At 52.3% G+C, this 21,258-nt stretch overlaps 1 protein-coding gene across 3 annotated transcripts in view; it reads left to right on the forward strand.

Moving 5' to 3' along the window:
* The window catches only part of HEG1 (heart development protein with EGF like domains 1), a 99,716-nt gene that overhangs the window by 60,273 nt on the left and 18,185 nt on the right, over positions 1-21,258 (forward strand). For all 3 annotated transcript variants that reach the window (XR_008628565.1, XM_055127405.1, XM_055127406.1), the window contains 3 exons: positions 2,967-3,101; positions 11,322-11,364; positions 11,475-11,512. Coding sequence is in view for 2 of the 3 variants with exons in the window: in XM_055127405.1 (XP_054983380.1) it covers positions 2,967-3,101; positions 11,322-11,364; positions 11,475-11,512 (216 nt within the window). In the remaining variant the exon portion in view is untranslated. The remainder of the gene's footprint in view (positions 1-2,966; positions 3,102-11,321; positions 11,365-11,474; positions 11,513-21,258) is intronic.

Raw genomic sequence — 21,258 nt, forward strand, 5'->3', positions numbered from 1 at the left:
ATGGGCGTCCTTATCTGTCTTGCTTCTTGCAAAGGTGCCACATTGGCTTTTGTTTTTGAGCAAGATATGGTGGTACTCAGGGCCTCCTCCTGCCTTTCTGCTCAAGGCTCACTCCTCGCAGGGCCAGGGACCGTGCAGACTGCCAGGGCCGGCCATGGGGCAAGGTAGGCCCGCTGCTGAAGTGCTGTCTCTCCATTTCCATTCCCCACACTTTCATTGATCATATTTTTTAGAACATTTTTTTTTTCCCTTTGTGGTTCCCCCCACCCAGGGCTGCATACATGCAAGGCAAGTACCCCACAGTGAGGCCCCTCCTAGGCCCTGCAAGCAGCATTAGTCCCCATTATGAGCCGGAAAATAGCACAGTGAGTAAGGGGCTTGCTTTGCACACAGCTGACCTGGGTTCAATCCCTGACCCCCCGTGTGGTCCTTCATCTCTGCAAGGAGTGATCCTTGAATGCAGAGCCAGGAATAAGCCCTGAGCACTGCCAGGCCCCCAAACCAAACCAAACCAAACCAAACCAAACCAAACCAAACCAAACCAAAACAAAACAAAACACCAAACAATCATCAAAAGTACAGAGGCTGGAAAGACAATACAGGGGTTAAGGCACTTGCCCTGGTTCAGCCCACAGTAACACAGGAACCCCTCCTAGAACCTAGGTGTGCCCCCTCCCGCCAGAATACTGAAAGCACAGAAATGTCCACTGTGCTCGCATGCCTGCATGTGGCTTCTGCTCTTTTCTCTGCTTTGGAATCTGCGACAGTCCGAGTCTTCATGAAAACGGGGTCAGGCCTTCCCAGGTTACACCAGCGCCTTCAGATGGGGCGGTGTGTGTCTGTGGGGTGGGGCTGGCCTGAGGAGGGAAAGGGGCTGGCCCAAGCTGTCTGCTCGCCCCTCTGGGTGTTTCTAACAAACTGATGGTGGGGCAGGGTGGGGACAAGGCAGCTCTGTGCCCTTGGAAGGGCGGTTTCCCCATGGACTCACTGAGTGCCACTTCCTTGCCTTTCAAAGGTCCACGGCCCCTGTCTCAGGAACCAGCCCTGGGTCCCCCACAGTCTCTCAGCCTTCCACTGACCTAAGTTCTCATTGTCTGTGGGGCGGATGTTATGCCCAGGAAAGACCCTGGGAACCTTGGTTCTGGAGCAATCGCACAGCCAGGGTTATGTGTGGCTCCAGCGCCTGGAGTTTGGCAGAACGGTTTTCATGCGTGGAGGAGGGCCACACTGAGCCAGGGGGCTTGGACCTGCTTCTGTGGAGGGTTCGGGGAGAGGGGAGTGGGTGCGGCCCCATGCTTCTCCCAGAGGGTCATATTAGCCAGAGTCCTGGGGAAGGACAGGATGGAAGGAGAATGTGACATTGGCTTTCAGAAAGCATCTGATCTTGCCAGGCAGCTGAGGCTGCTGCTGACACAGCGAGTGAGTATGGCCGGGGCAGCCTTGTGCCCTGGAGATACTGTGTTCCACTGAGGCCGAGGACTCAAAAGCTGTCAGAAGCCTCTGACAAGGGGCTAGGGGCCTTTGTGCCTCTCTGGTGCCAGCTCTGCAGTGTCGGTCTGGACTTTTTCTCTGCCCCCTCCCCACCCTCCCTTAACTGCAAGCGCTACACAATAAACAAAGGAAATTCTGTGATTCTGTGGCACACACAAATAAGGTTCTGATTTAGCACGCCCACAGCCACTGATAAAGACAGGAAACTCAGTGCAGAAAAGTATGGGTGTGTCCTAAGCTTACCTCCCTGGGAGCAGGCTCCCCTCCTCCCCTCCCTGGCCGAGGTGCTCAGAACTCAGGGACCCCCATGTGGACCACCTATCCCTGCTCTCAGCTCAGCTCGCCAGCACCTGCCTGGCAGGGTCAGTTTTGCAGGGTGAAGGACGCTACCTGCATGCTCAGGTCTGATCCCCGTACCCGAGGCCCTTCCAGGCATGGCTGATGCAGCCTTTATGGCCCCAAAGCACCAGATAGCGCTCCAGCATCAAGGAGCCTCCACCAAAAGAGCTTCTTCTGGTTTCTGAAGAAGCTGGTGTCTTCCTGGAGGCACATGGGGGCTGCTCTGCCAAGCGTGCCCCTGACCTGCACCCCCTCCCCGGTCTCCTTGCACTCACCTCGGGACACATCCAGCAGCAGTCTCGCTTAGCGCCATGTTTGGGTGTGAGGAAGTAACTTCCAGGACCCAAGTCCAAGGGTTAAGTCACTTACCTTGCGCATGGCAGAACTGGGTTGAGACCCTGGAGCACATACGGCCACCCAACCCCCCCAGAGCACAGAGCTAGGAATAAGGCCTCAGAACCACCCCAAATCGAAAAGAAAACACCAAAACCAAAGTGAGGGTGGCTTCTCAGTGTCCACTCGGGTCTGTATTTTTGCTGTTACTGCCCCAGGGAGGCGCATGCCCTCACTGTAAGAGCCTTTTCGTCGTCCCCATGAGCCGAACCTGGCTTCTGCGCCCAGGGCTGCACCAAGCCAGACAGACACCAAGAGAGCAGCAAAGGCTGTGCAGAGTTGCTGCGTCTCTGCCCACCCCCCTCGGAGGGGCTGTGGCTGCAGCCGGCTCCCCACATCTGCACCATGGGGGTTCCCAGGGCTGTGGGAGGGCTGCCCCTGGGAATGTGGTAGGAAGCTGGCCCTATAGGAAGCTGTGCTCTGGAAGCTTCCCCATTCCTCCCAGGTAGCGGACACACCCCCGCGCTCCAGCAGCTCCCCTGAGGACACCAGCAAGGCCGAAGTACTGTCAGCTGGGCGCTGCCTTTACTTCTGAGTGGGTGTTTCCCCCAGGCCGGGTGGTGGGGGTGTGTTCAGTGGGCCAGGCTGAGGGGGCTGGCACTGAGCCAGTGTGGGGGCCGAGGTCGGGTGGGCTGAGAGCTGCCAGGCAGACGTGGGTCTGGTGCCTCTGGGAGTCTGATGTGGGCTGGGGGGAGCAGGTTCTCCACATCACCCGTCACGGCCCGTCTGTCTCTCGGTTCCAGCGGGCAGCCTGTGCAGGCACAAGACCCCGGAGTGTGACCGCGAGACCTCACTCTGCACAGACCTGGATGGTGTCGCCCGCTGCCAGTGCAAGCTGGGCTACTTCCAGTTCAACAAGATGGACCACTCCTGCCGAGGTATGTCCGGGCGCAGCCCCGCGCCCTCCCAGACAGGGGTGGGCCTCGTCACTCACTCGCAGCAGGCCAGACTCGGGCTCCTGTGCCACCCTGCTGGCCCCGCCAGCTCAGCACAGAGAAATAGCAAGCACAGGCGCCGTGGCCTCGCTCCTCATCTGTCCTTCTTTCCCGTTGGTGGAAGTTAGAGAGATGAAGGCTGGAATTCCTGAAACTGGATTCTGTTGTCTGCTAATCTTTTAAAACAGGAATATAAGCCTGGAATCAGGCCCAGGTGCTTAGCTGCAGTTCAGGAGACCCGAGTCCTGGCCTGGCCAGTCATGTGGCTCAGGTAGGAGATTGTGCTCACCATGGCTCCTTCTGTGGAAAGGTCGGCAGTGCTCCACGGGGTGCTCTAACCTGAATGAAGCCATGGTTGGGGCTCAGGAGAGGGCAAAGGGGTGGGGCTCACACTCCCTGGCGCCGCCGGCCCCGTCCCGTGATTGGCCCCATTGGCTGCCGAGTGCCCTCCGGGGCAGTCCTGGTGGGTTCCGGCACTGCAGGGCCTGAGCAGCACCTTCGTCCCCGAACCTGCTCGCTTGGTTGGCTGAGTATCACCAGAAGTGACTCCAAGGCCCTGAGCCCCACTTGGGAGCCACCCCACCCCCCTAAGGAAAACCATGTCTATGACAGGGCCTCTTTTTTTTTTTTTTAACTTTTTATTAAATCACCATGTGGAAAGTTACAAAGTTCTCAGGTTTATGTCTCAATTATACAATATTCAAACACCCATCCCTTCACCAGTGCCCATATTCCACCACCAAAAACCCCAGTATACCCCCCGCCCCCACCCCCTACCCCCTACTGTATAACTAATGAATTTCACTTCATTTTCTCTTTACTTTGATTACATTCCATAATTCAACACAAAACTCACTAGTTGTTGGAGTTTCCACCCAAGAGAGACAGACCTACTACCAAGGAAGCATTTGATAATTAGTTTTCCATTGCTGGAAATGAAGAAATATGTAGCCCCACTGCTACAAGTACATAACCCTTCTTTTTTTTTTCCTTTTTCCTTTTCCCTTTTTTTTTTTCCCCGTCATCCCCCTTCCCGTGCCTCATAGTATGGTGTATGCCACGCCGCGTCGGCCAGCGTGGGGCTTTTGCTTAGTTCACAGTCCAGAGAGGTGGCTGCTACATTAATAACCTTCAATATTTCAACAAAAACTTACTGTTATTGTTTGGAGTTTCCCCCCCCCCAAGTCAGACCTGTTCAAAAGGAACCATTTCACATTGCTGATAGTTATAAATGTTAAGTCGCGAGGACGCGGCAGCGTCCGCGTGGTTTTGGATTTCTGTATAAAGTCCAGGGAAAATTCTGCCAGAAATAGCATAGCCCAGCTCACAATCCCAGTGCATTGCTGTAAGAAGTCTCTGGAATCAAAGTCTTTAGGCGCAGAGGGTCCGCTTCACGCTCAGCGGCTCCGGATTTATCTGGGCCGAGGGCGTGCCGGTTATGCCCCCTTCCCATGGGTCCCTGGGAGCCCCAAGAGTAAAAACCAAATACCTCTGGGTTTGGAGTCTTGGTTGCTACTTTGATTACCTTCAATATTTCAACAATAAACTCAGTATCGTTGTTTGGAGTTAACCCCCACAGTCAGACCTGCTAAAAAGGAACCCTTTCACATTGCTGACAATAAAGATATAATAGGTCGCGAGGACACGCGGGTTTTTTTTTTTTTTATATGAAGTCCAAGGAAAATTCTGCCAGTATTTGCATTCCTGCAAGCTTTTACTTTCCTTTTGTGGTGCTCATATGGAGAAGCCTGTGGAGAAAAACCCTGCCCTGCTGGTGGCGAATGGGCCAGGGGCTCCCATCCCGGTCTGGGGCCTCTCCGGGAGCTGCTCGTGTCCATAGTGGCTCAGTTGCCGCCGGCGTCGAGCTCTTAGGGCAGCTGAAAAGGCCGGGCCCACTTGGCGCTGTGCTTAAATATCAGTAAAGGGCGGGACCGGCAAACCCGCCCTCTGGGATCACCTGGACGGACGTCCCGCTGGTACCTGCATTCTGTGTCTAAAACCGGCTGTTGCCTTGCTGCGCCCAATAAGGAAGAGTTGAGAGAGAAAGCCCTGCCCCGCTGGTGGCGGATGGGCCAGGGGCTCCCATCCCAGTCTGGGGGCCTCTCCGGGAGCTGCTCGTGTCCATAGTAGCTCAGTTGCCGCCGGGGTCGAGCTCTTAGGGCAGCTGCAACGACGGGGCCTCTTAAGCCATTAGCATTTGCACGAGTAGTTTAGCCAAGTTTTGGGGGGTCCAGGTGCTCCAAAGCATTCATGAGGTATGGAGGCAGAATCCGGGGATTCACTGAGCATCAGATGAAGGTGGAGGGTCGTGCCAGAATACTGACTGATGTAGAAGAAAGAAGTGCCCGTCCTGGCCAGAGAGACAGGACAGGAGTCAAGATGCTTGCCTTACAGAGACAGTCCAGCTCTAGCCCTGATAGCACAAAGGGTCTCCTGAGCACAGAGCCAGGTGGCAGCTGGATGTGGCTCAAAAGCCAAAAGAAGAAAGAAAGTGATACACAGCAGGGCAGGTGCACCCAGTGTGTGAAAGTCACTGTTGGTTTGTGACCACCAGAAGAATGAGTGCTTTGTGGGAAAAGCCACCGAGCATCACCTCCTGGGCAGGCCTGCCCTGTTAGCACCTGCTGGTGGCAGATGCCCAGGAGCCTGAGGACGGCTCCTCTACGGAGAGAGGTGACCTGCCCCGGGCTTCCATCAGGACCTTCCCGCCTAGAACGGGCTCCTTCAGGAGAGGCTAAAGTCTAGAGCAGAGCCTGCTCCATCCTGAGCTTCATCTCTGCACGAGGTCCCGGTGCCCGCCAGCTTCCCCAGGGGCTTTGCACGGCCCAGATCATTGCTCTGATATGACGACATGATGCCTTCTAATTCTGTCTCTCCTGGTTTAGTGCCAGGGCCCCAGCCCCCTTGAGTGGCTGAGTGCCCTCTGCTGATTACTCGGGGCTGGGAAGGTGTGAAGAGGCACAGTGGGCATGTGTCTGGACCCAGGAGAGGTGCACCAGGTGTGGTGCCCCCCAGAAGGCCATGCCATCTCGGCTTCCTCCTGGCATCAGCCATACCCCTTCACTCCTTATTTTGGTTTGGTTTGGGGACAAACCCAGCAGTACTCAGGAGCCACCCCCAGCTCTGTGCTCAGGGATCAGGGATGCATGCAAAGCCTGTACTTAGCTCTTTGCTCTATCTCAGTCCCTCCCTGTTTCTAAGGCAGTGATTTCATAGCCTTATTTTAATTTTATTTTTTAATTTTTAATTGTTATTTATTGAATCACCCAAAGATATGTGGTTACAAATTGTTCACACGTTCACAATCAGGTTTCAGTCATATGATGTTCCAACACCCATCCCTCCACCAGTACATTTATTTCCCACTGCCAGTGTCCCCAGATCCCTCCCCATCCTCTGCCTGCTTCTTTGTACTCTCTGCTTTGGGGCACATGGTTTGCAGTGAGATGCTGCGAGACCATCATGTTTGGTCCTTTACCCACTGCCTAGCCGTCCCTTTAGCCAGAGTCATCAGAGATTGTCCAGATGCAATGGTACAGACTGGCACCAGCAGCCTCGTGTTTACCAAGGAAGGCCCCAGAAGCAGCCTCAGGCTCCCCATCCCCTTACTGCCCTGTCCCCATCCCCCCACACCCACCATTAGACTTGCATCCCAGCCTTCGGGCCTCATGTGGGTCCCAGAGCTCCTGGGACCACAGTGCTGGTGGCTGGTTCTGATGGGTCAACAGTGACATTTCCTGGCCGTCCGTGCTAGACTCGAATAGTGAAAAGGAGTCTCCTTTCAGACGCCTGGAGTCAGGGGCCAGTTCCCGTACAAGTCAGACTGAGGTGAGTAGATGTGGGTCTTCTGAATCTCCCTGCTTAGAGCTGCCCAGGAGAAGTCCAGTTGCTCTATGCACACACGCACCTCCTCATGCTTCACTTGGCAGGTCTTTCCTGTGGGTTCACACTGTTTGCTTCTGTTTTGGGACCACACCCAGTGGTGCTCAGCGCCCATTCCTGGCACTGCACTCAGGAATCACTCCTGGTGGTTCTCAGGAGACCAGATGGGATGCTGGGGATCAAACCTAGGCTGGCCACGTGCAAGTGAAAGCTCTACCTGCTGTGCTATTGCTCCAGCCCCCGGGGTTCACTTTGACAGAGGTGCCTGTAAATGGGGAGCGAGTGGCCTTCCACGGGCATCTTGGCTTCGTGCTGCCCAGCAGGCAGCTGAGTGGGCACCACACCCCATTTGTCCTCCTCCCTCTCCCTCACCAGGCTGTGAGTGAGACTTGGATCTAGATTATGCTCAACAGGGGAGTGTTGGATGATGGGGCCCAGTTACAAGAGGACAAGATTAGGGCATCTGATTTACTTCCTGGCAGGAGAACAGCCGAGCCTTCAGGCTCTACTCCTGATGTTTGTCTTTTGGGGGCAGTGCCCAGGGCTTACTCCTGGCTCTGAGTTTCGGTGTCCCTCCTGGGGCCGTCTCGGGTTTAGTAGACCATCTGTGATGTTGGAGGTTGCCGGAGCCGGCCCCCTGCAGGGCAAGCACATCACCCCTGTTCTGTCTCTCCAGTGCCCTGGTGCTTATTTGTTTAAAGGCTCGGACTTGTCTGTGTCCTTTTCCAGCAGGGGGATGCCCAGCTGGGGTTTCTGGTGCGCTGCCCCAGGTTGGTTCTCTTCCCTGTGGCAGCCAGTCCCCTCTTAGGTGGGGGTGTGAGGAGCCGGGTGCAAAGCCCTCACCGGTTCTTCTCCCTAAGGAGCCATCTGGGGCCCTCGTCTCTGACAGTGACTGGGCCGTGCTTCAGGGAGCACATCCACCCAGGGCTGAGGGACGCTCGCCGAGCGTGCAGGCACAGAAGAAGCACCCTTGTGTCTGGCCGGATGGCAGCCACAGGGTGCAAGGCCGCTCCCAGCTCACGTGGACTGGGAGGTAGATTTGATGTGAAAACATTTCCGGGAAAGAATGTTCAGAATACAGCAGGCTGCTGTGACATCAGCCTGCTCAGCTCAGCCAAGGTGATTGGGGATGGGTCATCGGAGAGCTCAGGTCCACACTGGCAGGGCCCTGTGGTCACCGAGGACAGGTGCAGTCAGTGTCAGCCCTGCTCAGGTCTCGGGGCTTCCAGCAGGATTTGGGAGAGGGAGCTTAGTTCTCCTTCCCTAAGTGTCATCTGATCAATGACAAATAGTTTTGACCTGTGGCAAAAAAAAATCACAAAAAACCAAAAACCCAACCCTTGAAATACTTAAAAATCCATGCAGAGGGTCAGAGATACAGAGCAGGGCTCCCCTTGTGTGCCAGCCAGGCTGGCTCCCCTGTGTGTGGTCCCGGGAGTCCTGGGCATAGGCTCTGAGTAGCACATCCCCCTCTCCGTGGAACCACCCCTCGTGGTTGGCCGAGAGTCACCAGAAGGGACCCCTGGCTTTGCCTCCTCGCAAAACAAGCAAACAAAAGTCATGTACAAAATAGGATGGAATTCAGAAGGTGAGTCGGGTCACAGATGGCCTGAATGAGGCCAGAAAGAAAGCGAAAGTGCCATTCTAGAAGGTCCTCCTGTTTGCTGGAGGGAGCCCCCATTCACGTCCTGGGCCCCCTGCACACCAAGGCAAGGAGGGAAAGAAGATTTGAAAAGAGGATTTGAAAAGGTCCCCAATAAGAGGACCACCCCCATGTTTCTAGGCCCCCAGGAGCATCTCTCTGGTGTCCTTGTCAGAGGTGCTCCCACCCTTTGAGTGCCACGGACTCTCTCCTGGCTACTGGGAATAGCTGGCCCTTGTGTTCCTTAATGGAGGGTGTGAGACCCCAGGCAGTGCTCAGGGACCCTGGAGACACTCTCCGGCTGAATTAGAGACCTGCCCTCAGGTTCTGAGAGCCAGAACATCACACACAGAGCAGAAGAGTAAGACTGAGCATGTCTCGTGGGCGTTATTAATCCTGGACAGACGGGGCAAATTGAGAGGGCTCTCTGTGCCACCTGGCCTGGCAGGGGGCCTGCTTGCTGTCTGTCCTGGGAAGGGGGATGCTCCTCCCTGCGCTTTGTTTTTATTATTTTTTTATTTTGTTATTGAGTCACCATGTGGAAAGTTACAAAGTTTTCAGGTTTAAGTCTCAGTTATACAATGCTCGAACACCCATCCCTTCACCAATGCACATATTCCACTACCAAGAATCACAGTATAGCTCCACCCCGCCCCCCACACCCCTAGCCCCCCACACCCCTAGCCCCCCACCCCGCCTGTGTAACTGATAAATTTCACTTTACTTTCACTTTGATTACATTCAATATTTCAACAAAACTCACTATTATTGTTTGGAGTTTCTCCCCCCTAAAGTTGGACCTGCTGAAAAGGAAGCATTTGATAATTTGTTTTCCATTGCTGAGAATGAAGAGATATGAGGTCGAGTGACCGCACTAGCAGCCTCACGGTTTTGGGTTTCTGTGTTTTAGTATTTTAATAACTAAGTCCAGAGAAATATCTGCCAGAAATTGCATCACTGCAAACTTGTACTTCTCAGTTATATTATATTCCACATATGAGTGCAATATTTCTTTTTTTTTTTTTTTGCTTTTGGGGTCATACCTGGCAATGCATAGGGGTTACTCCTGGCTCTGCACTCAGGAATTACTCCTGGCGGTGCTCAGGGGACCATATGGGATGCTGGGGATCGAACCCGGGTTGGCCGCGTGCAAGGCAAACGCCCTACCCGCTGTGCTATCGCTCCAGCCCATGAATGCAATATTTCTATGTCTGTCTCTTTCTTTCTGACTCATTTCACTCAACACGATACTTTCTATGTTGATCCACTTACATGCAAATTTCATGACTTCATGTTTTCTGACAGCTACATAGTATTCCATTGTGTATTGGCGTGGGTGTGGGGAGAAAGGGACTCTTCTCCCTGCGCTTTGATGAGGGATACAGCAGGTGTTAATCAGGAGTCAGCTCTGGACCCTCCCTTGGAGCTATGGCTTTGTCTCCAGGGTGATTGTGTATCTCTGCTTCTGTCCAGTTCGCATTATAATCCAGGGCACTTTTCTCAACTTATCAGTGTTGAATGTGTCCTGATCTGATAAATTTGGGAAGCCCTTCTAGGGAAATGGTAGCCTCTCCCCCCCACCCCCACTGTGGTCGGACAGGCTGTGGTCAGAACAGGCTGCTCTTGCCCAGCTAGATGTGTCTAAACCCCGGTGCCCAGTCCAGGGTGAACAGTTGCCTGCAAACACTGAGGCACCACCAGGACTATGGCGCGGAACATAGCACAGACCCCACGTCCACAGAGGGCCGGCAGCTGTGGGTTAAGTTGGCATACTTAAGAGACCATCTCTGTGTGGGTATCTGAAAGGGTGTTACCTCAGGGACACAAGAATCTCCACAAAGATTGCATTTGTGGGAAAGTAATTAGCCACTAGCAGTTATTTGCTGGTCACTGTTGTTTGGACATTGTGCTTGGCCATCTGCAAGCCTAATTATTTTTTCTTTTTGGGTTACACCTGGCGATGCTCAGGTATTACTCCTGCTTTGCACTCAGGAATTACTCCTGGCGGTCCTTAAGGGACCATGTGAGATGCTGGGAATCGAACCCGGGTCGGCCGCATCCAAGGCAAATGCCATACCTCCAGCCCCTGCAAGCCTAATTTTAAACCCTTTCCAAGAAGCTATGGTAGTGATGATAATAATGGTTACAATTCTATATACATGGAAAACTGAGAGTCATAAAAAGGCTCAGAAGTTGGGGTGGGGTGGGGATGGAGACATAGTCTAGGGGTTAAGGCCGGATCTCACGTGCCCACTCTAGTTTGTTCTCCACTATCTCACACTGCTCTCTGACTCCCTCCGGGGGAGAGAGCTCTGAGCACAGAGCTAGAAGTAAGCAGGGCTCCCTGAGTACCACCAGCTGCGGCCCGAACACCAAGGGAAGGAAAAGAAAAGAAATTTTTAAAAATTTTGAATTTTTTAAAAAATTAAAACAACTGCAGAGTGTTTTAAAAAATTAAAACAAAAGCAGCGTGTTGTAGTTGGGTTACAGAAAATCCTCACGCTCGTTGCAGTGTGAGGCTCTGGTGTCTCCTTGTGGCTGTGGAGTGTCTGGTGTGTTTGACTGGCTGTCCTGCTGGCTGCTGGCTGACTAGAGGAAGAGAACCCCTGGATTTCATGGCTTTCCCTTTCCTCTTTCAGCATGTGAAGATGGCTATCGGCTTGAGAATGAAACCTGCTTGAGGTAGGCTACTTCTTTCTCATGCTTTTATTGCAGACTGATTTAGAACTACCTTAAGTGCATACCTGTGGGGTCTGAAACCAATTCTTGTTTGTTTCTGATTTTACTTGCAGCTGCCCATTCGGCCTTGGTGGTCTCAACTGTGGGAACCGTAAGTCTGCTGCCTCCCTCCTCTGAATCGCAGCTCTCATGGTGGGGTCTGGATCACCTCCCCTTGCCCTCACTGCTGAGCCAGCTTCTGAGCACTGTGCAGGCTGGGCAGCCACGAGGAGTGGTGTCCCCAGCGCAAGGGCAGGGGAAATGCATTCCTAAGAGAGAACCAACCCATTTCTGAATAGTCCCCAATGCGGGCTGTTAGCACAGTAAGCCAGGAGTGAGGGGTGGCGGGGACAGAAGGAACTGTCTGGTCAGTCTTGGAAAAAGGAAGGACATTGGTAGCTGTGTGACTTTGGCTCGCAGGTCAGGAGAGGGAGAAGGAAGAGGAAGTAAGTTGAGCTGAGGTTTGGGGCATCCTGGGTCCCTGGGCAAGGAGGGTGGCAGAGTCAGAGTGGAGGAGGTGGGGGGCGGGGGAGGGGCTAGTGTGTGAGGACCACACTGCAGGACAGTGGGGGGCAGACGGGGGCTTGGGTGGTCTGTGGAGCAGTGGAGACCCAGCAGGAAAGCGGCAGGGGAAGATACAGGTGCAGGGCACCCGGGCCCCTAGCTTGGACTGGGCAGACCGGACCCAGGCTTTGGTGCAGTCCTGGCCGGGGCTCAGGGCTGGAGACAGACTCCAAAGTGACCTGACACCCAGAGGGGGCTTGGTTCCAACTCAGTTCTTAGACAAAAGCTGCCTGTTGCACTGGAGAGTGTTTTCCTCACATGCCGTATACCTGCCACATCGAGACACACAGAACCGTCGGTTGCGATTCTGCCATAGCAGCGGTGTTCCCCTCTGCTTACACCCCAGCTGTGGCTTGCCTGGGGCCCAGGGCGCCAGATCCTCAGAGAGTGGTGGCACTCAGTCCTCTCTGTCATGAGGTGTACTGGCAGGGCCTGTTCTGAGGCCACCAAGTCAGAGTTGTGGCAGGACCTGCCTTCTCTTTTTTTTTTTTTGAAGTGAGAATGATAGCACAGTGGGTAGGGCATTTGCCTTGCACGCGGCCGACCCAGGTTCGATTCCTCCGTCCCTCTCTGAGAGCCCAGCAAGCTACTGAGAGTATCCTGCCTACACAGCAGAGCCTGGCAAGCTACCCGTGGCATATTTGATATGCCAAAAATAGTAACAACAAGTCTCACAACGGAGACGTTACTGGTGCCTGCTCAAGCAAATCGATGAACCACGGGACGACAGTGCTACAGTGCGTTTTTGAAGTGAGACAGATTTTATTCAGAGGCTTTGAAGGGGAAGAGGAAGAGAAAGTGGGAGAGTGGAGAGTAATGTGCTCAAGGAGAAGGCCACTACACACATCCCAGTGTTAGACATGAAAGCAGGAGAGTCCATGTCTCAAGAGGGGAGATGCAGGCGCAACATGTACTCAGCCATGTGGGCACAGCAGCAATGGGCTCAGGCAGCTTGAGCACCCTGGCTTCTCTTTCCCGGTGCCCGTCACCTCCATGGGATTGTCTACAGTTGACAGCATTGTCTTCCTTTGAGCATAAACAAAGTCATGAGATGAAACAGGGGAACCTAAGGCTCCGCCTAGCTCAGCAAGGAGCCTCTTCGCACCTCCCTTTCCTTTGTCGCTGCACCTGGGTCGGGGTGATCACCGGCTGTGGCTTGCCTGGGGCCCAGGGCGCCAGATCCTCAGTGATTTCACGGCAGGGCCTTCAGAGCCAGCTGGTGGCAAGGTCTGACTCAGAGCAGACACTGCGCCCCTGAGCCCCAGCCCTACTCCTGGGGTCCACTCCTCCCCCCTTCTAATTACAAAAAAGTGGGACTTCCCATTGTGTTAGAGTTTTTGCTGTTGTTGTTTGTGTGGGGGGCCACACCTGGAGGTGCTCAGGGCCTACTCCTGCCTCTGTATTTAAGAATCAGTCCTGGTGGGGCTCAGGGGCCGTATGGGGTGCTGGGGACAGAACCTGGGTTGGCGTGCAAGACAGGTGCCTCACCCACTGGATCATTCCAACTCCTCAACACCTTTTAAAATGAGACAGTATTCCTGAAAACCAGGTTGCAGTGATTATTTGGTGAAATCGGCTAGTGCAGAGTGGAAGGGTGACTTGGAATCCTGTATCCCTCGCGGCAGACTAGTGAGTGGGTACTTAGGAGACTTCTAGAAACACATCACTTTCACCGTACTGAATAGAGTTGGCATCCCAGAGAAGAAATCCCCGCACAGCTCCCAAAGAAAAGGTAGCTCCAGAGCACATGAGTGAAGTCCTGTGTCCATCATCCCTGCATCTGGCCCTGCTCCTCTCTCACCCTGAGCCTCCTTTCCCGCGCCTGCTACCCATGTCCAGCAGAGGGCAGCGTGCACCCACCTTCTGTGTGGCTGGCTCCCTGCTTCTTGCTGCAGGTTAGCTCAGCCTGAGACGTGTGAATGTCACATTATGATTTTGAGGGCTGTGTTTGTTTGAGTGTTGTGAAAAAAACAATAGAGACTGTTAAAATATCACAGCAGCTGCAGCTGCCTTTCTCTGAGCTCCGGCACAGCCCCGGGTGGGGTGTTGGGTGGGGATTGTTGACACCTGAAGTTCACCCCTGTCTGTTTCACAGGCCCTCATGACTTCTGGGGACAGGCCCTCATGCGTGACCTCTGGGACTCCTCACACAGTGGGGTCTGGCCCTCGTGACCCCGGGATTGCCCTGCAGTGGCTGCTGTTATTGTTTTTCTTCGGGGTATGGCGGGGACTCTCCAGCAGTGCTCAGCCCAGTGGGGGGTGGGAGGTGTGCTGTGGACCCAGGCGTGGCCTTCCTGCGTGCCAGTATGTGCTCCAGCCCTTTGTGTCTCCCCGCCCAGCCCTCCACATTCTGTGCCTCATAGCAGGGCCCTGCTCACCCACTGTTGTCCCTTCCCTGCCGCCAGCCACAGCAGCGCCTTCTGGGGCAGGGCGCAAGCTGAGTTTTTGCAGGCGAGAAACATGGCTTCTCTGTGCAGACTTCCAGGGGCACACAGCACTCTGGCCCAGATGAGTGTATGGTCCTCGATCCCTGCACACCGATGCTCCTGTAGCCGTCTGACTCTTACTAGATTCTGGCTTAGGCTTAACTAGTGACCTGTCTTTGTAGAAGTTTCTATTTTCCGGTTGTGTCCATCTTTCTTTCCCTATTTCCTATAGAGAAAACCCTTCAGAAGGTGAGGGTAGGACTCACCCTTCTCCCTGGTCCTGTCCCGAGAGGCTGTGTTCCCTACTCGGGGCCCCACCTCCCATCACTGCTCCCTGTGTCTTTGCGTTGGGTGTCAGTGGTTCAGATCCTAGCAATTCTGCTCGGACCATACGCCCCAGAGTCTTCTCCGTGCTTGTCCTCCCCTCCCCAACCCTGTTCTCCCAGCTTGGTTTCATGTTGGCTTATCTCACAGCCCCCCTGGCATGGTTTACTCCTTTTCTTTTTTTCTAAAACTTTGTGTTTCATAACACAACACATGTCCATTAATTAACTAGGAAGTCCATATCTGAAGGGAAGAAGAAAATGAAAGCAAACTGCCTCCTCACCCTTAGAGCATCTGTTCTGCCCAGGAGCTTCCCGGCCAGCATCTCCCTGCAGCCAGCAGCCGCGCTCCCCCAAAGAGCTGTTTGGAAAAGCGGACTTTCCAAATCACTTGGTTCCAACCAGACCCCTAGGCTTGGTTAACATGCAGAGCCATGTGCATATAAGGGCACAGGAAGCACTGGGTCTGAGTATCTTCCCAGAGCTGTGTGCATCTTCTTGTCCAAAGCTCCTGTTCGGTAATCTGCTTTTTAAATCTAGTGAAACTGTGCCAAGCTTTCCTTTACATAGCCTACATGTCGCTTTGCTAGTTTTGTGCTGACGGTATGGCATACTTTACCTTACCAGTCCTCTCTGTGTGCTGCTTGCACATCTTCTCTAACAGCCCTATTCTTTTTTTTTTTAATTGAATCACCATGTTAACAGCCCCATTCTTTAATCCAGTTTGTGTTTTGTTTTGTTGTCGCCGTGTAACCAAAGAAGACACATAATTTTCTAGATCAGCTGGCCACAGATAGGAATATTTTTTATTTATAAGAGTCACCCCTAGAAATCTTGGAGGCAGTTGCTCAGCCCTGCTGGGTGCCCTGGGCACAGCTGGCAGTGCCAGCACTGTGCAGCACCAGGCCCAGACTGGGGGCCCGTGCAGGTGAGGGGGCACATGGACCCTTGTGCTCTTCCTGTCTCAATGGTCCATGAAACATTTCTATCTTTACCATCATCAGCTGTGAAAACTGTAGAAGGAAGGTGTGTTGGTACAGTCTGGATATATTTGCCACACCACAGATAAAGCATGAGGGGGCAGTGCCAGGGCCTGTACCCCTCCCTGCCACATCCCCGGGCGGTTCAGGGAAGCACGAACTCCTTAAAAGGGTGTAAGGGGTAAGCTCCCTGGGTTAAAGTAAACCATTTGTTTAAGGGAAACAGAAGGTCACTAAGACAGGTGGGAAAGTGTGCGGACAGGGTTTGAGGGGGCACGGCTGCAGGCCTTGGTCCCGCTTTTCACTGTTTCCCACCCTCCTTCCCAGCAGGGGGGCCGGGGGCCTGGGGTCTGAGAGCCTGACCGCATTTGGCTGTGTCCATGGGTTGCCATGGAAACTATAACACTGTAATCATATAATGAGTTTGCCAGTGGTCCCAAAGGCTGGCCTGCTTCTGTTCCCTTTGGCTGTCACGAGGGGGGGAATTCTTGCATTGGGCACCAAGCTGGTGGGGTTTTCTCGGTGCTGTACATCTGGCCTTGGGGCCCCTTCTGGATGCTGGTTTGGATGCTGGGGGCATTTGTTACCCTGCTTCACAGATATCACCTCGCATATTCTCTTGACCTCCCCATGCCAGTTACCACCTAACCCCAAGCAGTGAATTCAACTCCAGCACTGTCCACCTGGGTGTAACCTCTGATCCCAGGGGCTCAGGGGCCAGTTCAAGCCCATGTTGCCACCCTGTGCTTCCAATTTATAGGTCTCTAATCCCTCCTTGGGTTTATAACCTTGAGGACCTATTCCATGGCTACCCAAAGGGCCAGTGAGAGGCCAAATGACAGGTAGAGGGGTCTTACTGACCAGGGGCTGGCTGGAAGATGACACACTCCCATCTTCAGTGTCACATGAAACAGTATAGATAGAAAAGGACCAGGGAACTATGTGCATGAAAAATTATTAGTAGTAGTATTTTAAGCCCCCCCAAATTAAAAATAATAATTAAAAAATGGAGGAGGGCAGGTTACTGGCTGATGGGTGTCCAGTGGTCAACAAAGTCCTTTGTTGGCTGGCCTCCAGTTACGAGGGAGCCCAGGCCCTTGACACTGCAAACTGAAATGAAGATTTTGGATTAAGGGTTAAGCCAGCTAAGTGTCTGAAGTTCAAGATAAGGAGATCCCTGCCCAGAAGAGAGTGGAGGTTTTTACTTTGGCATTCAATTCTTAATTTCTTTGGGACCAGTTTCAAGTTCAGTTTACTTTGACAGGGCAGCTCCAGAGCTCATCGTCCTTCCTCAGGGTGCTGGTTTAGTCCCGCAGCTCTGGCTCCGGAGGGTCAGGCCAGGAAGAGCCAGAAGCAAGGGCATGCGCAGGGGAGCCTGAGAACCAGCCATGGGGTTTTCCCGTGGCTTCCTCATATCAGAATGCTCATTCACTGACCATGGACGACAGGGTCAGGCTTCAGTCTCTCTTCCTTCCTGGAGGTTGTGGCTTGGGACTGAGAGTTCTAGCCCTCTGTGGGTGCTGGCAACCAGCCTCTATCCTTTGCATACCTGGGCTCTCCTAGAATGGAACCGAAGGCACCGTGACTGCTGTCAGGCCTGATGAAGTTCCAAAGGCTTTGGAGTTTTGTGCCAGTTGCAGGTTAAAGTCCAAATATTTAATTCTATTATAAATCATACTATCACTTGGCTGGGATTCTTCTGGATTAAGTGAGTCTGGCTTAATTGGGCTGGAGCGATAGCACAGAGTGTAGGGCGTTTGCCTTGCACACGACTGACCTGGGTTTGATTCCTCTGTCCCTCTTAGGGAGCCCAGCAAGCTATCAAGAGTATCCCACCAGCGCCACAGAGCCAGGCAAGCTACCTGTGGCGTATTCAATATGCCAAAAACAGTAACAAGTCTCACAATGGAGACATTACTGGTGCCTGCTTGAGCAAATTGATCAGGATGACAGTGCTCCAGTGCTGCAGCTTAATTAAGCAACAGTGGGTTGTGGATGGAAGTCCAGCATCAGAAGTGATAAAAATCAGGGACTTGTTTGGGGCTGGGGAGATAGTACAGTGGCTTGGACATTTGCTTTGCATGTAGATCCAGATTTGGTCCCAGAGACCAGCACTTTCTCTCAACACAGATCCTCTCAGCACTTCCAGGACTGATCCCTGGGTGCAGAGTCAGACGTAATTCCTGAGAACCGCCAGGTGTGGCCCCCAAACAACAGCAATGACAGAAGAATCTTGGACTTGGAAGCGCAGTATCGGGAGGCCAGAGCCTCCTTCCCAGGGCACACGTTAGCGGACTCCATCCTCACCTGTCATCTCTGTCTGTACTGTGTCCATGCCCAGGTTCCTCTCCTTCCCAGACAGTTCAGTTCCTGTGGTGCTTCCCGTGGGAGCTGTGCCTCTCGCCTGAAGGGGGGTCCCTGTCATTCATGTGAGGTGGGGAACAGAGTGGAGACTTGAGGAAGGAATCTCCCGCTCCCTCTCAGTCACCGAAGTGTCTGGGGACATCTAGTACTGATGAAGGTCTGTGATGGGCCCTCGCACGGCCCAGACCTGACTTTCCAGCCCCACAAGACAGTTCTCAGACTACCCCACCATGGGAAATGATCCCTGACAGTTTCTCAGGAGCCTGGAATTCCTGATTTGAGGAATCGCTCTTTGCGAGAAGGGAAGCAAAGTCCTGAATCTTACCCAGGCTTTCCAGGTCCATCACCTTCCCTCACAGAAAAGAATTTCAGAGCAAAACAAGTTTGTTTGGGAAATAAAGGGAGGGAAAGAGAAACATGCCTAAGAGAGAACATGGATTTTTCTCCCAAATGGGAATAACAAAGTACATATCTCAAGTAGGGATGCAGGCCCATCTCCCCAGAATAAGGGAATGCTGCCTGAAGTAAGAAAGTGCACACATCAGGGGGAGATGCTGGAAAATTTGTTCCCCTTTCTGTGCAAACTTAGTTTATAGGCAGTTTCCCCAAACTGCCTCCAAAGTCCATTGCTAAGGTGGTTTCCAAGCTTGGAGTTGTTGATGGTCTTTCATTATTATTAATGTGGCTTTGTTTCAGTGGTGGATTCTCTCCCAAGAGGTCCAGCCGTGCTCAACATGGACACCTCCTCAGGAAAGGTCTTCCTCTCAGGGGCCTTCATGTCTTGGGCTGATTTAGGTTCTATATAGTGTTTACCAGGCCCATCATATCTCTCTGCCAGCAATGCAGGTGACTTTTATAAAGTGAATTGGTCCTTGTATGTCTGTCCCTCTCTTTCTGACTCATCTCACTTAGCATGTTACTCTCCATGTCTATCCATTTATAAGCAAATTTTATGACTTCATATCTCCTAACAGCTGCATAGTTTTCCATTGTGTAGATGTACCAAACACTCATTTGTGGAGTATAGAGTAATATAACATGAGACTGACACTCAAGGACAGTAAATACAAGGGTCAGGAGGATTGCTCCATTGCTGGAAGACTGCTTAATGAGCAGAGGGGAGAAGGCAGATGGAGTAGAGAAGGGATCACTAAGAATATGATGGCTGGAGGAATCAGTTAGGATGGGAGATGTGTGCCGAAAGTAGATAATGGACCAAACATGATGACCTCTCAGTGTCTGTGTTGCAAGCTATAATGCCCAAAAGTAGAGAGAGAGTATGGGGGATATTATCTGCCATAGAGGCAGGGGAGGGTAGGAAAAGGGGGTATACTGGGGATATTGGTGGTGGGGAATGTGCACTGGTGGAGGGATGGGTGTTTGATCATTGTGTGATTGTAACCCAAACATAAAAGCTTGTAACTATCTCACAGTGATTCAATAAAATTAAAATTAAAAAAAAAAAAAGTGAATTGGAAGAGAGACAGTAGCCTCTAGAGGGCAGTATATGCTGCAGTCTTTTCTACCCTCTCCCATCACCTGGGCAGGTAAGGATCAAGAAAGTCTGCAGGAGCACCTGTATGTCATGGGCACTTGCATCCCATCTGCCCCACTCAGCAGTCATCAAATTGCACTGAGTCACACTTGATCTACACAGTGTGGCAATTAGCCTAGCCACCCAGTTTTGGGGGGAGCCACGGAGCTCAGTCTGGAGAGTGGATTGCTCTTTCCAGAGGATTGCCAGCCCTCACCTCTGCTCAGGGTCCTTTTCAGTCCATCGCTTTACTTCAAAGTAAGTCATTTCGTAATGACTTATAGAGTCATTACGAAATGACTTATAGAGTCATTACGAAATGACAAATAGAGACAAATAGTGAAGTCAAGCAGTGTGGTTTAGAGGTTATGAGTTATGAGAGAATACTGCATTCAAGAAAATGCACAAAGTTTCCCCTAGGGGTAGAGCTTCCTTTACTTCCCCATAAAGTGAAAGAGGAATTGAGATGTGATGCCCCAGAATTGGGAAACACCATACTTGCTCTTGAAAAGTTAATTTTATAAGCTTTTCTCCCAAACTGCCCACTTGTAACTCTCAGAGTCTGTTTCTATGGCATTATCAAAGGAAGAGTTTGGGACTTTTGGTTGTCCACTGTCCTTATGTTCCTCCTGAAGCTTCTCTCGGGTCCAGCTACCTCTGTGCTGGTGCTGGCGCCATCAGCTTTACCAGCCTTGGCTCCTGTGTCCACAAAGTGATTCCAGCCTTAATGCTTTGGAAGACTTAAGGCTAGTGACAGTAATTTCTATGAATTGCACCTTGGTTTTGTTACTTTCCAAGAACTCACTGCTAGCCCTTCACCTGTCTTACTGCTTCAACTTGATGGCAGGATCTGATGCTCAGGATTCTGAAAGAAAAGGCTCTGTCTCCCCAGCTGGGGTCCTAGGAAGGAAATAAGAGGTCCAGTTTGGATGAATGTGGACGTGAGAGAGTGACATGACTGGGGCATCTGCCACCACAGTGACCTCCAGGGTTGATTCAGTTGATCTGGCTCCTAAGACTTTGTGCTTTGTCACAGATGACACCCTTCCTCAGCTGGCCGAGGCATTTGAGTAGCTGAGCCCCCCCGGCTAGACCCTCCAAAGTGCTCCAGGTCCAGTTTCGATCATTTGTTTCCTCCCATGTGGGATGGCGGTACAGAGAAGTGGGGGGAAGGGCGCTAGTTTCTAGAATGGAGCTGTGCAGTAGGTTTCATTCAACCAAGCACATAAATAAGAACAATTACTGCTTCTGGGAAAGGTAAAGGCCCAGAGTGAGTTGGTGCAATGAAACCCTTCCAGCTGCTCAGTTTTTGTCCTCAGGCATCAGGACGGAAAGCAGAGAACCGAACACTAAATTCAGTCTAAATTTAGTAGACTTTACTGAATATACTGAGTCTAAATTTCATAGAAGTGTTATTAGAGAAAAGGAAGGGCAGGGAAGCTGGGGCAAGTGGTATCTGTCTGTAGGCTGCCCAGACAGGTGAAATACCTTTATATATTCTTTTAAAGAGGTTGGGAAGAGCAGGCTTCTCAATTATCTTCTACATATCTTGGAATTTTTCTCTGGAACCATTTTTTTTATTAGTTTATTTTTAATTAGAGAGTCATCGTGAGGGTACAGTTACAGATCCATACATCTTTGTGCTCATGTTTCCCCCATACAAAGTT

The sequence above is a fragment of the Sorex araneus genome, chromosome 2 (assembly GCF_027595985.1).
Source record: "Sorex araneus isolate mSorAra2 chromosome 2, mSorAra2.pri, whole genome shotgun sequence".
In the NCBI taxonomy this organism is placed as follows: domain Eukaryota; kingdom Metazoa; phylum Chordata; class Mammalia; order Eulipotyphla; family Soricidae; genus Sorex; species Sorex araneus.